The 18,095-nt window shown below is 40.7% G+C and overlaps 1 protein-coding gene across 6 annotated transcripts in view; it reads left to right on the top strand.

Annotated features, from left to right (window-relative positions):
- The window catches only part of cntn5 (contactin 5), a 110,972-nt gene that overhangs the window by 37,145 nt on the left and 55,732 nt on the right, over positions 1-18,095 (top strand). For all 6 annotated transcript variants that reach the window (XM_038693858.1, XM_038693863.1, XM_038693859.1 and 3 more), the window contains 3 exons: positions 6,244-6,450; positions 16,442-16,565; positions 16,676-16,851. In XM_038693858.1, coding sequence (XP_038549786.1) covers positions 6,244-6,450; positions 16,442-16,565; positions 16,676-16,851 — 507 coding nt within the window. The remainder of the gene's footprint in view (positions 1-6,243; positions 6,451-16,441; positions 16,566-16,675; positions 16,852-18,095) is intronic.

Below are 18,095 nucleotides of genomic sequence, written 5' to 3'. Positions count from 1 at the left end.
CCACACTCTAAGAGTGTAACATACATATGGCAATAAGGACAAGCTAACAGGAACATTTGGCTTTTTGTTCTTTGTTCAAGTATAAAATGGCCATTATCTCCTTTGGTGTTGTTATGATGAAGGTGGTGTTAAGACCTGAAACGATCACCTGTGGCATTTCTCTTGAGCTCCCTGAAATGCAGCAGGTGTAGCCCTTTCAACAACGAGTGTTTCTGATTTTGCACCCTCTGAAAGATAGGGATCAGTAGGATCTGCAAGGGTCATTGCTTTTATCAGATGAAGGTGACAGCTGACAAGAGAAAGTGCCTGCTGGCTTCAGTAGTCAAACAAACAAAAGAGACTTTTAGCTGCATTTGCCAGGTTTTATCCCCAGTCTGGAATAATATTTTCCCGGGGAAATAAATTGGACCTTTATAACTTACACTTGACAGAGTTGTATGCGAAATGTATAGGCTGCTATTGACCGACTATCCCTGTAATGGCTTGATTTCACTGAGCATGGCTAAGCCGCTGATTGCAACTACTCTAGAGAATGCTTGTGATTTCACCAGATGTGCCGCAGCATGTTTCGGAAGCGTATTAAAAGCATCTGTCCGCTGCTCCACTGGAAATGTGCACCGAAATGTGTGTCTATTTTTGACAGAAGCCACGTCAAACTGCACCAAACATATTGCGCTGGGCAGGAAGTCAGACACAGGAATGGCATTGAGGATCTGGTCAATTTTTACAATGAAGCACCCTGTGCAGACTCTTGATCGTATCAATTAGCGCAATTAAAACAGAAAAAAAAAATTAACAATTCAAATACATAGCCTACTCACCCATGATACAATATCAAGGCAAAATGACCAAATCAACAAAATCTAAGCAAGTCAACAAAATCAAGCAGGCAAAATGCTCCACTTCTGAAACGCCCCTGGTGGGAAATGAAGTCGTGCCAAGTATAGAAGAGTCTTGCCCAGTGGAATCAAGACAATAGTATTATGTCACAAAGGAGAATAACTGGAGAACTCAAGATTCTTCCATGAATTAAATTGTCTTTTGGGTACACACTGAAATGCTTTTAATTATGACAAATGACAAAACCATAGGTATGCAACAAAAATTGGTCTTAATATCCCCAGTTACCAGTTCTTTCAGTTGGGATCAACCCTGCAGTCAGGATTTGTTCCTGGCTTGACAGTTCATTACTGTGGGGATACCTAGCTACATCAAGTATAATCCAATTGAACACAATTCAACAGCTTCCACTCCCACAGAAATAAATGGGGGATAGAAAAAGTCAGAAATACATTTGAATATCATATTGTTTCCTCTAGGATTTTTTTCAGCAGCGGGGGCAAGGTGGCTGGCCGCCATTGCAAAATGTACATAGCTTAAACCCTGAATATTATGCAGTACAATTAAGAACTGCAAAAATACAGCTTTCCCAATGCTTATTGAGTCAAATCAACACTGTGGTAACATAACTGAATATGTCAGAATTGTGACAACTTAACCACAAAGCCATTTTCGTGTTAAATATTATAGTTTGGCTCAAGAACTTTGATTACTATCTTAAAATCCTGTGCTCTCTGCAAATGAGTACATCACATAATGTGCAGTGATACACACCCCTCTGAAATTCTTAATGCCTGTGGCCCATTCTGAATCTGCAGCGAGAGGTTGCTTTAACACTGTTGGGAGAAGTACTTGCATCTCAGTGTGTTATCGCCATTTTTTTATGTGATCCTTTATTCTTTTTGTCAAATTCACTTCTCAGTGTTGCTTAGGGCTAGGAATGTCCAAGTATCTAACAATTTGATTTTGGGTTTTTCAGTGTGCTATGACTCAATTACAAACTGATTTCTAATGTGTATTGATACATGTCAATGTTTGGTTTCCATTTGCTTCTGTATAACCATATTCACAATAACACAATAATAATTATCAATTGCAAATGCCATCTGATGAATTTTAACATTATCATTTGTCACCACAACAGACAAATGCCAACTGGCATTGAGATTAAATGCCATTTTACACAATATTTAGTAAGAAAAATTAGCCTTTTGTCCTGACATCTTTTGACAAGGACAACATATTTTATAACAAGCTATTACCTTGTTTCACTTGTTGCTTTTCTGAAATGCAGAGATGCTAGAGAGAGATGCTAGATTACGCTTATATACAGTCAACATCCAAAATTAGCACTCGCCAAATCTGAGTAAAAAAATACATTGGTTAATAAAATAAATTAGGTCAGCCGCCATTGGCAGGTTGCTGAAACAGATCTACTTCACTACAAACTCTCATCACTACAACTGATAAGTTGACTGACCACGTTTTGTTTTGCATCAACCCTGATGCAATTAATAATGCAATAATTGTATTGCAGTTTTTGATTGAACCCTCGCTGTCCACTGTCCACTACTGTTATCTAGTTAAGTCAGTGATTCCGTTGTGAAAAATGCACTGCAGTAAAATTGCAAGACTTTTTTCCTCTTCTTTGATATAGAACACAGTACTTTCATTAACCATTATGCTTAAATATGCTTAAATAGTCAAATAATGGATAACTAACGTAACTTAACTACCCTAATAGCATGCAGTTTTCTGTGACAGCAGCAACTTGTGGGAAGCATCCAACTCTAGTCCTCTCTCCTGAGGCCCCTTAGTTCTGCCAGCCAAAGGAGTTTCAGCTTGAGAAGTAGGGTTCTGTTGTATGAAGGCTACATAAGCCTTAACATATTTCACCTTAGCTTTCCACCAAAATCTGTATCTGAACCAATTTGAGGTGATAAATAAGCAATCCACATGTTGAACTAATATTAACAGAGGGGGGTATAATAACTATATCAAAAAATCTATTATCTAGTATAGCCCCCCCCAGGGTAAGCTCGGTGCATTAAACCCTTAATTCATTGTTAGATTTGTAAATATTCTGCCTCTACACGGTATCACTGCCTCTCTGATGTCTCTCTTGCCCCTGCCTGAACCCACCGTGTCTTTGTTGTCCCTGGAGTCAGAGTCCTGGTCTGAGCTGCTGTAAATCAGCTCGGTACTGTATTCCCTGTTGTCAAACTGGCCTCCATCTCGGAGACTGTGTTTGGTGTTTTTACATAGTTTAAATAATAATTGACAAAAATTGTGACAAAAGCATTTGCAATGTAAAAAGTAGGCTACATGCTGACAAAACCAGTAAAACTTAACCAAAAGGAGAACAATAGTTGGAATAAAAAGACGTTAAACCCAGTAATTGCTGCTGTTACAAAAACATGATTTTTTTTGGAGAAATGGCATAAAATCACTGAGTACAGGGCATTTTTCTGGAGACTAATTAGATGTTAGGAAACCAATTGTTCAGCAAAGCCATTGTTTAGCATCTTTAAATTTTCTTATGGTGCATTAAATATATGTCAAACATCACAAAACTTGCTAATATATCACTCAGTGGGGCTGAAATGAAGAAATAGGTGCATTTTTCTGTTGCATTTTATCTTACTACCTGAAGTCATTATGGTTTTTAACTTTTCCAGCTGTCAGAAGAATTACAGAAACACAATGCGTTGTTTAGCTAACCATGTACATCAGCAATGGGAATGTAGTGTAAACCCCAATTGAGCTGATTCTCAGCAAGATAAATGATTTAGCTGACTACCAACCAACTACTTATTCCCTTTCTCATCAATTTTCAAACGCGCAATACCTTTAATTTCAAATGGAGTTCCATATCCTGCTTCTCCCCATAATGTGTAATACAGTAATTGCCCGCTCTCCATTTGTAGATAGCAGTATTTTTGCAGCTGACAAGCCCCCAAGGGCACATAATTATTTCTCAGTTTTGTTCAGTTCTTTCATAGCACTTTATCATGTAATGCAAAACATTCCCACCCCCCTTTGCAGCACTCTGATTAGACTCTTACTGAGCTTCAAGCTTCTAGTCTTTTGCATTTTTCTTTAAGTATTATATCCGAACAGAAATTATTCCATATTATCAGTAATCTCAGCTATTTATTTTAGCTGTATTGTTGATGATCAGCTGTCATGATCAGCTGCCATGGGGGAACTAATTGTGGGTGTAATCTTAAGTTGTTACATTTATAGTATCATAAAATACTACACATTGGCACATTATCTTACATAAAGTCAATTGAATTCCTCAAAAGTAAGTATTAAAAGAATATGGTTACATGAATGACTAGTGACAGCCTCAGTTGTTTAGATTTCACAGAGTTATTCTGAACCTCCATTGACTCTTTTACCTAAAAGGAAGATTTCTCCCATTTCCTTTTTATGCAATTTGATACTTTGATAACAGTGATTTTCAGAATATACATAGTGTCTGGGGTACCTTGAAAGGACTTCATGTTTTTATTTATGGCATCGTAAGAGCATTTACACAGTATCTCTAATGGCCAAACCAAAGAGGAAAGACTCCTAGCATTGTTCTGGAAATAGAAAATAAAAAAGTTTCTTATAAGAAGCCAGAGTCATTTTTGTTAATTTCACTTCTTTTTTACAGGTGTCTTGGTGGTGATTTGGAAAATTATTGTTCCATTCTGTGGACATTAAGTCTTGAAGATAATAGATATATACTCACTAAGGCTTCAAAGCTCCAAATCTACACCTCGTTGCCTAAATGTGGATTTTTCTTAAGAAATCTATTACATCACAGATACTATATATTCCATGATTTTCAACAGTACATGTATTTTCTGCAGACTTAAGGAAATGCATTCTAAGTTTTTCCACTTATTCCACTCAGCTGTCTCGGAATTAAAAAACAGTTAACATTAAAAACACCCCCTTATTTTTCCCTCATACAGTAGCATGGGAAACTAAGTTGAGCTCATCAGTTTTATGGAAGAGGAGGATAGTGCAGAGAATAGTACTATAGATTACAGAGGTTACAGCATAGGACTGTAATTGACCAGTATTACCAGGTTTGGACCAAAAAGAATGACTCAGGGACCACGCCGGTAAAGTTCAGTTTTACTCTTGAAAGCTTGAACAGTCAAAAGTCAATACTAGAGCGGGAAAGGAAGGTAAAGCTAACTCATCAAATTATGGACCAGTCAAAGGGGCAGAAGTCCAAAAAGCAGGCAGGGGGTCACGCAGGCAGAGATGATGGCTGGAGCACTAAATTGAAAGCATATAAAATAATGTGGCAGAGAATGAATGGGAATGGGGCTATATATACTGCAAGGCTAAGGGAACAGGTATGCGGGTAGGTGGAGGAGGTCCGGTGAAGAAAATAGCAGGAAGTAGGGCTGAACAAATAATCGTTTTCAAATAGAAATTGTGATTTAAAAGAACATGATTAGCAAATTTTGAAGAATGCGATAAAAATGTAGATTAATCATACAGCGCATCTGTCCCGTTTTAAACAGTCATGCAGTTACAAATGAATTTCGTTGTCATCCTTGTGTGACAGACTTGCTCGCCAATCACAAGCACCATGCCCTTCCTGTTACAGTCCTACTCACCAATCAGAGTGGACGTGTACATTTTCCAACAACAAACGAAACTAGCCGAAAATGTGGGGGATGATGATGTCAGCCGCTCCGACACACACTCTGGAAGTGTTTCAGCAGCATATTCTCTGCGGAGCAGAGCGGAGAGACGTTTATTAGACATGATGCAGAGTTTCTGGTAGTAGCAAAAGCATTGACTAGAATGGCCTGATCTGCTCTGTTTTATTTATCTATTACACAGCGAATATAAAACTTTAGCTAAACTTAAAAAAGAAATCGCAAATAGAATCGTAATCTCAAAATCCGCCAGAAAATTTGCAATAAGATTTTTTTTCCACAAATTGTTCAGCCCAGGAACACAGAACAGGAGGGAGTGGGAGGGTCTAAAATGGCCATAGATAGTATCCCACCTACAAGGCTCACTTGCCAAACACCAACAAAGCTCACTGATGGATAAATAGGTGTTTTAGATTCCCGGAGAGCTTCTTTTCTCAACAATATGGTTAGATTTCTCATGTGTGACAGGATTTCGCAGACTTGTGATGTTAGTTTTGGGCATACATGTAGGAGGCTTCACTGTTCGAGCTCTCTCTTACCCCCTTGAAAATTAAGTTAGCTTTTGCATCATTCTTTCTCTCCATTTGGATATTGATTTAAGATACTTTTCCAAATGTTTATCTAAAACACCCTTCTTCAGGGCAAATCTTTGTCACCTTTTAGTAGTAAATAAATTTTACTGAAAGTCATGATGGGATTTAACTCTTCACTGTTTCACTTTTTTCCCCAGACTTAGCAAGAGCTGTTGCAGCCCGGCCTATATCATATGCAGCTGTATTACGAATGAAACCAGACAGCTCGTCAGTGCTCAACTCGCGCAGCAGACCTCGACAACACCACAGTGGTGGGCTGGTGACTCCTGACTGGCCTGCTTTCTCCAGTCACCCCCTGTCAGCCCTGAGTCTGCTCAGCTCTCAGGAGGACTACAGGAGTGAAGGTAAAACTAATGGTGCAGTGAAACCTACAGTTTGTTTGTTCTTGTCTGAACCAAAATGGAAAAGTTTTGGTTTGTTAAAGTTCGCACTCATACTTACAAACAAACTGTATATACAAGTCAAATAACATCACAAATAGCTCATTAGTAGTAGATTTTGTTTTCTTCCTGCATTTATTTACTTCAGAGTTTTAGCCAAGGATAATGAACACTTGTCTGCACTTATTACATATTTTACCCGCTGTGGGTGTGTGTGTTCACTGGTTAAGAAAACAGGAAGAGAAGGCTGAATATGATTATCTGTAAAGAGTGGTTTGCCTTCAGTTTATTTTGTTAGGAGTTATTGCCAGCTATCAAATGTCACCAATTGCCTTGTAGTTACATCATGCAGGACTGAGACTTGAATGTCCAGGTAGTCTTAGTGAAAAGAGGAGGTACCACATGAGGTCAGATGACTTTGTTCTCACCTGCTGAAATGAACCAAACTCAGGTTGGTGTGAATGCATTCTGCCAACAGTCTGCTATCTCCGGTCTCGCTTTATGTGTGCAGGCTTCCTGCCTGTTTAGATTTGGTCTGGAAATGATCTCACCTATCCATCATCACTGTGCATGGTCTGCAGTGACCAGGGTCATGGCCTTTGTGAAATTGAAGTGGGATCATGGCAATATCCAGCTCTCTCTGTGTTCCTGTCAGTATAGAAGCTATAGATATGATGGATATCTATGTCAAAAGGACAGATTTAATACCCGAAACACAGCATGGTAACACACTGTCAAAAATCTGCATGGGTCACTTGCTTACATCCTTATTGCTGTATGAATTATTTTAGAGGATATGATGACACATTGATGTTTTAATAGATGATTAATCACACAATGCTTATTGCATCTGGAGTGCTTAATTAATGGAAATGTGAAATAGCTGCTGAATTGGCAAAAATGATCATTGCACACGTAGGGAGTAATGACTTAGTCACATTAAAAGCAGCAGGCAGAAAATAGGAACACAAATACACTTGTTTCTCTTTATATTTCTGTTTTTCCTTTTTCCCTGTCTCATTCTTTGTGCCTCCACCTATCTTTCTGTCTTTTATTCTTTCTGACAGAATTATCACTATATAGCCATAAAATGACTTACATCTCTATAACCAAGGTGAGAGTAATGCCTCTCCATTGTCAGTGGTGACAAGAACATTATACCAATGCCCTGGATTGATGTACAGTGGATGAAATGGATACCAAAAAGTAATGCACCTTTGGAGGCTTAAAGGGGATATTGCTTTTTTGGCTCTGTGACTGACAGATGGCCATGGCACTTGGCCATCTGTCAGTCAGAAGTTGAGTGATTTGAACAACTTCTAACTTGTGTATGTGTTTGTATTTTATATATACACACACACACCATACATGCTTCTCACTGCCTTATGCATCGCCAAGAAAACTATCCTCATGAACTGGAAGGCCAAAAAGAATATAAGTATCACCCAATATCGGAATCACCTTATAGATCACATTAGCATGGAGAAAATGTCTGCTGTGAAAAAAAAAAAATTGACAAAATTCCAATCTCTCTGGTCCCCCTTGATCAACTTTATCACTTAATGGGGGTGGGTGTGTACTGCCTTGCTGGTCAGGGTCCCGTACGGCCGGTAGGTGTGTCTGGGGGTGGGTTGATTCTTAGATGCATTGCGGTGGGAGACTTTTTCAAAATTTCTTTTTTTTAAATGATGGTTGATGGCACGGTGTTGGCGGGGGGGGCGGTGGTGCGGCGCTCGGGATGCCTGGGGCGCGGGTTTGACAGGGGGACCGGTGTTTGCCCTGTATTCGGCGTGCCACTGCTGCGGGGTGGGTAGCCACTCTGCTTGGGTGTCGCGCGGTTGTTGGTATCGGTGCGCGGGTGGTGATTTTGACTCGCGCGCTGTGCGGATGTGGTGGCGCTCGGTGCTTGGCTGCCTCTCTGTGTGTCCTATGTGTGGGTCCGGGTTGGGGGGAGGGGGCGGGCAGCAGGCATGGCGGTGGAGGTTGGTGGGGGGGGATGCTTGTGGTGGGTTTCGGTCCGGTGGTGAACGTGCAGTGTGGGTCAAGGTGTAGCCGTGGGTGGGGTCTGTGGTCTCTCTGGCTGCGGGTGGGATGGGGGCGGTTTGCGCCGGCTGGCATCTCTCCTGTGCAGCCCATTACTTGGCTGTTGTGTGCCGCTAGTTAGATTGGTAGCGGGGTAGTGTTGATTGGCTCATCTGTAGGTCATTATTACGAAGGAGAGGCTCCACTACCTGACAGTTGTGGGTTGCCTGTGGGGTTGGTGACGGCCTTGCCAGATCTGGGGTGGGGTCGGGGCTCCCCTGGCATGGGGGCCCGCCCTTGACCTAGGGTTCCGGGGACTCGGGCTTGTGGCCTTTGCTCATTTCTGGGCGGGTGGTGTGTCCCTGGGCCTGGGGGCCCGTTGTCTCCTCTCCTCGCCTGGGCCCTCTTCGGCAGAGGTGAGGCTCCCGCTGCTTCCCCCTGCCAGCTCTCTCACGGTGGGGGCATTCGGGAGTCTCTGGGGCGCATGGCCGGTGTTGTCGGGGTAGGTTTTGGTGCTCCTCCTTGGGGGTGCTTGACTGGGGGGGGCTGGGCCCCTGTCCGGGGATGAGATCGGCCTCGGGGGCTGCTGTCACTGCCTGCACTGTAGGGAGGGATGCCTCTGGCTGGGCTGGGGGACCGTTGGCCTGGTTCTCCCGCGTTATCGCTCCCTGGCGGCAGGGAGCTTCCCGGCACGGCTTTCTGCTGTTCTTCCTTGGGGCGGGGTACAGCTTCCCCCGGGACATGCGGTCTGGGGTCCTTTGCGCTTTGGGGGGTCGCAGGGTGTCCTGGCTTCTGGGGGTGGGGGTCTCTGCGCGGGTTGATCCGATTGCGGTTTGGTGGGCTGCGGTGGGATTGTGGGGCGATTGTCGATGCATCTTGATGCATTATGCTTTTTCCCTGGGCAGGGTCTCTGGATGGCTGCTGGGCGTTTAGTTTGTTCATTAGAGTCCTGGGGAGGCATCTCCTCGTTGGCTTGGAGGGACCTGTTTGCGTCCCTGTTTTGCTTCGTTGGCCTCGGATCCGTGCTTCCCCATTTCTCTGTCGGCCAGTTGTTGGACCCCTCTGGATACTGAGGTATATAGTTATTTTTCGGGATGTGCAGTGTGGGTGCGGGGCAGGGCTGTGCTCCAGTTTGTTCTGGGTTTGTGCCTGGAGTTCTCGGCCCTTGACGGGTGGGTGGGTCGTTGGTGGCATGCAGCTGAGCTAGTTGATTTTGCCTCGTTGCTGGTTTGGCTGGTGTTGCATGGCGGCCGGGGGGCGCGCTGGGCATGGGGGATGTCGGCTGGCGCCGGCGGCCTTAGTTTTTTCCGGCGGTTGGGGGGACGGCGGACTTTTATTGGCGGGTGCACGGTGACCTGTGCGCCGCGTTTGCTGCCGGACTGGGACTTGCTGCTGGTGTTTCTCTCCTCTGGCTTTCGCTGTCGTGTTGTTCCGTTTGCTCTCTCTCGTTTGCCCGACCTCGCACGCGTGATTCGCGGGGGGCTGCTGGGCATTGGGTGTCGCCGTGTTCGCGCAGTGTGCGCGTTGGGCTCGTCACTTGTGCATTGGTGTTGATGATTGCGTGGCAGTTGGGCATTTTGGTTGTTTACTAGGCGGCAGTGGGGTGCTGGGTGGGGGGGGAGCACTGGTCTATGTTGTGTGCGCGCCGCGGTCGGTCCGGGCGCTGCTCTTCCGCGGGTTACGCTTTTTGCGTTCCGTCGGCATTACGTTGTCAACTGGCATTTGGGTCGGGGTCTTCTGCGTTTGCATCGCAGTGTATCTGGGAGTCTTTGTTTTTTTGGGTTTTTTTTTATTTGATTTATTCTTTTTCTTTCTCCCACCCCTATTGGCTACTGGGGTTCTTGCCTGCCTGTTACAGTCGTGGCGCCTAGCAACTACATTCTTTAACAGGCTTATGCGCACACACATGCACACACACACACATACAGACACATTCACCCACACGCACACAGACACAAACAAACTTAGGTTGTCCCTGGTAGAATTATTCCTGATGCCTTTCTTCCAGTTACTTATTTAAATTAATTATTATTCCAACTCTCGTGGCTGTGTTGTGTTGCTTATTTAGTGTGTGTGACTGTTTCTTGTTTTCATTGTTCTCTTAGTTGTCTTAATATGTCAGCTGTTTATTGCTGCTGTTCGGCTGGTTGTCTTTTACTATTATTATTATTTTTATTGTTTGTTTTTGTTTGTTTGTGTTTGTTGTTGTTGTTTTTCTCCTCCCCAAGCCCCCTCTCTGTTCTATTGCAGGTTTCGTTGCTTTCTGCAATTGGTGTTTCCCCACCTGTTTTCCCCACCTTCCATCCCCCGTCTCTTACAGGTGTTGTCCTTTCTCTGTGCTGTCTGTTTGTGCCCCCCCATCCCCGTGTCTGCCCCCCTGTCCGGCCCGGTGACAAATCAATACATGATTAAATAAATAATAAAACAGACAAAGGAGTATATTAATACTCTTGTTAAAATCTGTCTGGCACAATATGGTATCCAGGTCATCATACTTTATACCAGGCTGCTGGGCAGGACAGGTTTAAAAAAAAAACAACAAAAAAAACTATTAACAAGTAACTATTTTTCTTACTTTATAGACTCCATTTATTTACATTTTAGGACACTTTCACATTGTTACTAATAAGATGTTTTTCTTTAGTTATCAATTTTTAACTAGTTTAATGTCTCTAATCCATGGTTAGTTTCACCTGGCATCTGAAGCATAAAGCATAGCCTTTTCGTTCACTCCCCGCATACTATATTATTTATGGTTTTAGATCATGGTCAACTGCAAACCAGAAATACCATGCAGACAGGAAGGATGATAACAGTAATTTGTGTTGTTTTGGCTGTGTGCTCCTGCGCACTGATTTAAAATGAAACAATAACTTTATAGTGCCAACTTTCAACTTAAATTTGAGAGTGTTTGGATCCACATCAGATGAACATTGTCACATTTGTAGCTTCATTATCACCCAATATTAGAGGGCAGAAATTAATTGGAAAATGTAACACAAACTGGAAGTCATCAACTAAATAATGTATGATTCTGTGAAGTTAAAGTCTGTGACCCATAGACATCAGCCGATACTTTATCTTGATCACTTGGTAGTGATGCTCTGCTGGGCCTTATAAGTTTTTTACAAATGTTTATACACAAAATCTTTACATGTAACACGATTTTTCAAAGAGCAAAACCTCACCTCAAACTCCAAAACCATTAGCTGTTTCTCAGCCTTTGACTCACTTTTTTTCAGAACACTACACGCAATTCTCTACCTAAGACACAAAAATCTAACAGGAAGTTACTTACTTTCCTTTTCAAAACACAACCAATCAAAATGCTACACTTTTTCACCAGGTCACATACCCACTCCTCACATGTGCAAACACTAACTGCTTAACTGATCACTAACCAATCACTGCTTTAGTATTCAGTAGAGCTATACATGGGTCAAAGGTCAGTAGGAGGGAGAGGCAGGGGACGACAACGTAGACAAGTTCAAGGAGGAAGAATTGGACGAGGAGGAGGAGGGGGAAGATGACTTGAAAGAGGACGAGGGCAAAGAAGAGAAGGAAGGAGAGCCATCACTGATGAGATCAGGGCCACACTTATTGATCATGTGATCAACCACAGGTTGACAATGACAGAAGGTGTTTTCAGTACTTTTCAGCACCTCTTAGAAGATTACTATCACTCTGGGAATTGTGTGTAGAGTTTTGAAAATGTGTGTAAGCGGTTGTATATATGTTTATGGTTTCCTTTTCTTGAATGATGCTGGATACAAGACTGTGCTACTATTACAACAGTAATGTTTTGCCAAATAAATATTTGCGGTTTCAAAACTGCATTAGTGTTTACAGTGTACTTTTCAGCACCTCTCAGCAGATTACTTTCACTCTAGAATAATGTATGGAAATGTACACATAAGCCTATAAAAGACAAAAGAGCTTTAGATTTAGAACAAATGTGTGTAAATGGTATATCCAATAATTTACTATTATGAAAAAAATGTTAAAAAAGTGCCATCTGATGCCAATGCTTCATTTTGAGATGTGTTTATGGTATTTTGAATGCAGTGTTTAATTTTGAAGGAGATATGAGGCATTTTGCATTTTGTGTGTGCATTTTTGGGAATTGTGCGTAGAGTTTTGAAAAAAGGAGACACAGTTTTGAACCTGTGTAAGCAGTTGTAAAAACCTGTAATAGTGTTTGCACGTGTTTCTTGTTTAAACCGAAACTCAGCACTAGAATCCTTATTGTCATTATTCATTTGAAACAGAAGTTATTTTATCCTACATCATGGCCCACACCACAAGCTGAACAGGGGCAGGTCGCGTATGGATTGATAAGCGGAGAGCTGTGAAGAAATATAGCGATAAAGAGCTATTTTTTTAGAACAAGTAATACTACAAGCACTGAATTGCTTTTATTTATATGCACAGCAAGGTTTGCAACTTAATATCGATTCATTTTTCCCCACTGATTAAGGTATTATTTCAAAAGCTTTTTATTTCCCTGTAGAGCAGTGAATTGCTGACAAAGGTTTGGCAAGATTATAGATACCCTGAGAAAAAATAAAATGCAATTATTTTTGTGTCATCAGATCTTTCCTAAATAGTGAGAAGTACTCAATATTGGTGACTTACATTGTTTTATTATTTCTGTACCAGATCAAATGTAATGCGCCCCAAATCTTAATGCTCAATATAAAGACATCTGTTTACAATTTTTCTCGTTTGCTTAAACACATTTCTTGAAATTATGCCTCTTTTTCTCGAAACTCTAAACACAAATACACAACTTCTCACTAAATTCCCCAAACATCCTATTTTCAGGTCAAAATGAAGCTCTCCACTCAAAACCATTCAATCTTTCTGAAAAACCAAACTTTGTCCTCAGACATAACACACAAGCCCTCAAAAAAACAATAGTACAAAAACCAGTTATTAGTTATGTTGCTGGTGATTCTCCCCCTCAAAAACCTTTTCACATGATGAACACAACAAAAGGAATAACAAACGTAAACATCTGCACATTTGCAAACATTTTTTTTTCCATAGTGTGCTATACAGTACAATACACCAAACAACAAATTATTCTGCCCCAGCGTCCTGTCTTTGGTCTGGGACAGGCCAGAGATTGTTGTTCTTCATCTCCTTCCATCTCCTACCCCTGCTCCAACTCCTACTTTTCCTCTTCCTTCACCTCTTACTCCTTTCCATACTGCGATTCCTCCTCCTCCACTTCTTCCTCTTCCTCTTCTTTAGTGTTCCACACCTCTTCCTTCAAATTTCTCTGGATCCATTGTTCCAAAACTGAATGAACTGACTCTGGCCCTTTTATCTATCTGTTGACTCTTCTGATTGGTGTGTCACCAATTTTGACTCTTTGTGTTTCCACCTGAGTAATTGTGTGCTAATTGACCTCAACCTGTGCTGATTGAGTGAACAATATTGAATGTCAGTGCTTTCTCAACATGATGTAGGCAATGAGAAATGAAGGGATTTGTGTGTAGAGTTTAGGGAAATGGGTGTGCTTTTTGAAAAATGAGTTATGGTTTTGAAATTTTAGTTCAGAAGCCTGGTTTAGTGTTTAAGCAATGGAGAAAAACTGTAAACAAACAGCACGAATATAGATATACTGTAAAATTCAGCTGCGGTATTGTGCTGTCACATATAAATGAGTATATCACTAACTATCTGTGTACTGGGTTGACCTTCTTCACAAATCTTATGAAAAACACAAGATTCAGCTTCAGATTCATTCATTTGCAGACTAAAATTCTGAGAAGCAATATACGTAGAAAACCTTCTACAATAAGTGCATCACTAGATCAAAGAGTAGAGCACACTGAAGGAAAAGAAGGGAATTGCAACAGGGACCATCAACCAGAAAATACAAGATCAACAAGCACATCGATATGTGGGCACATTTGTGCCAAGGAGAGTTTTATAGAATTTTACACAAGAGCCACTTTAAATCACTTACAGGAGCACCTTTGATCAAGAAACAGTGTGGCTTAGGTGTAGTTGAGTAACATTGTATCAGCTTTCATTTAAGTTACTAGAAAAAGAAAAAAATATCCCAATGTTACTTTTTATATTAATTTCATTGCAACATTCTGTAACACACCCTCTGGCTGCGTGCCATTAGCAACTTAGAGAAATAGTTGCTAGACAGTAAAGAAATCTCATTCCTTTAACTGTTAAATCTTTTTGAATTTATAATTATATATACTTTATATATTTTTTAATATTTACACTTCTGACAATGATGTTTTAATACATACTGATGTAACAAACTGATTTATGTTGTCATTGATTTATATAGAGGTCTCCATGTTCGAGTATATGTATGATTAATCTGTGTCAAACATTGCCATTAAATCCTATTTTATGGTATCTCTCCTATTTTTCATGGCCATGGTTATTATCAACTCTTTTTTCATGTGTTCCCCATGTGCACCACACCCTTCCAAAAACAACAAAAGTGTGGCAGGTACTGCCTTTGGCAAAACTTGATGGCAGACTGCACCCTATGCCTTAAATGGCAGCTCATCCATGTTCCAAATTTCAGTGGGATACCTGCACAATGCTATGACATGAGCAGCCTGTGATGTGGCTACAGCACACTAGATAAATAGAATTTTAATGTTGATGCAGTATAGAATTAGATTTGAACATGAAGGGTAAGAAGAAAATAACAAAACATGTTTATATTGTGTCATATGTATTTGAAATCTGCTCTTGTTGTCATGTAGAGACAATATGTTGTTTGTTTTATTACATTCATTTGTATATTGCAATTGAGTAATACCATTTAATACTAAAAGATAATAGCTACTTTAGGTAAGCATTTGTCTCCCAGAAATGACCAATGTCTGAATCCCAGATTGGGCCGCTATTAGGGATAACATTTGTGCCATGCACTTCTTTTATTTCTTGTAATTTTGTCTGTAGAGCTTCTTATATAAAAGAAAATAGAGGCCTGCCACAGACTATTAGGAGGATAGTAAACAATGTTGGAGGACTGACTGAAAAGGAACGATTGTGTTGTTGTAGCATTTCCTCCTTGACAAATTGCCTATTTTCAGTGGTGGAGTGGTCAAACTATTCTGTAAAAGGTCAGAAATAGATCAGTAAGAAGAGATGATAAATAGTATGTTGGCACAAATGTACTAACAGTATCTAAACTAATGTTATTGTTACTCGTCTAACATGGTTGTACACCACAGGATATCATTGTTTGAATAAATGTGCTTTATTGTGATATGTGAATTCAGGTTATAGTGGGAAACAAGTCACAGAGACTGCAGATGTGTGCGATTCCTAAAGAAATATAACTGCAAAGTTAGGACGCAGTGCATTAAGACTCATGTTAACAGCATTGTTGACTCATGGCCAACTTAAGGCAAACAACAGTGAGTCCAAAAGACAAGGAAGTAATTGGATGATAGATTTAAGGTTGAGATAAAAGATGTGCCATTTTTAAATGTTTGTTTTTCACTATAAGAATCATGATAACTGTATGATTACAAACGATCACTTCTATTTTCTCCTTTAAAAGTACAACAGCCTCCAGGCTCTCTCAGTGAAAACAAACTTAGACTCTGGCTTTGAGGATCACTAGAATGCCTTCCTAATATTGAACAACCCAATCAGTTATACAATATATCATATTGTATCATCACCTAGCAAAAAAGTTGTGTGCTGTAGAATGTAGTGCTAGTTATTGGCTCATGTTGTTGTTTATAATTCCATCACTCTGTGTAGCTGTACATCTTCCTTATTTCTTGTTTAATAGAATAGGGGTTGGAATGAATATGCACTTGCGCTAAGTGAACTGTGTAATAATAGCGAAAAGTAATTGGATGTTAAAACTGAGTGCCGCTCATATTGTGATAATTGCAATGATGCTTGTCTTTATCTCTTTTTTTCCTCATAGAAAGTGAAGAGTTTGGGCCTGTTTTTATCCAGGAGCCAGACAATGTTATTTTTCCTTTGGATTCAGATGAAAAGAAAGTGGTGATGCACTGTGAAGCGCGGGGGAATCCACCACCCACATACAGGTGTGACATATATTTGTCTGTCTCAAAATTGTAGTCCTACTTTCACGCCTCATTAGCTGGTCATTCATTACAAATATATTACAATCTCCTATTCTTCTTTTGTTTTTCAGTTGGTACATCAATGGGACAGAAGTAGATGCCGAAGCAGATTATCGTTACAGCTTCATTCATGGGAACTTAATTATTACCAATGCAAGTGAGATCACTGACTATGGGAAGTACCAGTGTAAAGCAGACAACAGCTTTGGTACAGTACTAAGTCGAGACGCTCTTTTACAGTTTGCATGTGAGTATTTATTCATTCAGACATCTTTAAAATTCCACAAACACAAGGTCTAATAATATAAATGAGTTGTATGTGTGTGTTGGAAAAATGTATATCTGCCAGAGGTAAGCTCCTTTTAAACTGGACAAAACACCCACTAACACCTTCTAACAAATGGCTTTGTCTTCAGTGTGAAAGGGTACGATCAGCATTCACTCCTGAGTCAAATGTCTCTGCAGTAGTCACAGGTATTTATCAGCTCCAGCTCCAATCAGCAGTGATTTAAACATGACACCTGAGTGGAACTGCAAATTTTCACCCCTTTGCTGGCGCAGCTCTTTTATCTGTTTCTATCTGTGGATTTTTATAAACGTCTCATCCGCATGTTTATGTAGTATTATCATGCTAGCTGTAACAGTCTGTGAGATGTGACTTTATAACGGACTACAGCGATGTAGCACACAAACACCGTAAACACACCTGTCAAGGAGTCATTTGCATATTTTTTAGTTTACCCATGTTTAAAAGACCTGCATATACACACGTTAATTGTAAAAAGGGTGTTTTAGAGGGATGAAATACATGGCTCTCAAACGAAGCAAAAAATCAAGCTCTTTGTCTGTCTGTGTCAAAATAAACCTGTTTGGTTCAAGTGGTAAATAAACACCACTCTCTGTCTACAGTAAGGTTTTGTTGCTGAGTTTAGTTCCCATTGGCTCCATCTGATACTGTTGAGTTGCACTGCTAACAGGGTATGTGCCCTCAAATGCCATGTCTCAAAGGTAAATGAGAGCAAAAAGCACATTTCTTCCCCCAGTAATCCCCTGGCCTAACTCCAAAACATCATCACAGGCTAAGGCAGCACACGCGTAGAGACCAGGGGCACTATGCTCAGAGGAAAATGCATTGTTGGTTTTCTCTACAGTTTTCTCAGGAGCAATGACCATAATAGCCTTATTGGCATGTCTACTGAGAGCCTGCCTTTCTTCTTCACTGAGCTGTTGCTAGAAAGTGCAGTACATGGTCTCATGTGTTGTTATGGGGACTTACAGTTGTTACCAAGGGAACAAATGGCTAGATTAGCCTGAAAAATAAAAACAGAAAAAACCAGAGTTCTGTTATGACTGCACCATAGTCTCCTTATGTTTCTGTTTCCTTTTTTTTTTACTCTTTTGTTCTTTCACAAAGTTTTATATACATCAGCATGATCAAAAAAGTGAACAAAAATCAAAAGAAGACCTGTCCTAAATTAAATATGAGCCAGA

The sequence above is a fragment of the Micropterus salmoides genome, unplaced genomic scaffold, assembly GCF_014851395.1.
Source record: "Micropterus salmoides isolate LMB-PRFRI ecotype aquatic unplaced genomic scaffold, ASM1485139v1 Ms_hic_scaffold_3, whole genome shotgun sequence".
NCBI lineage: Eukaryota > Metazoa > Chordata > Actinopteri > Centrarchiformes > Centrarchidae > Micropterus > Micropterus salmoides.
This window is presented reverse-complemented; position numbering and strand designations above follow the sequence as displayed.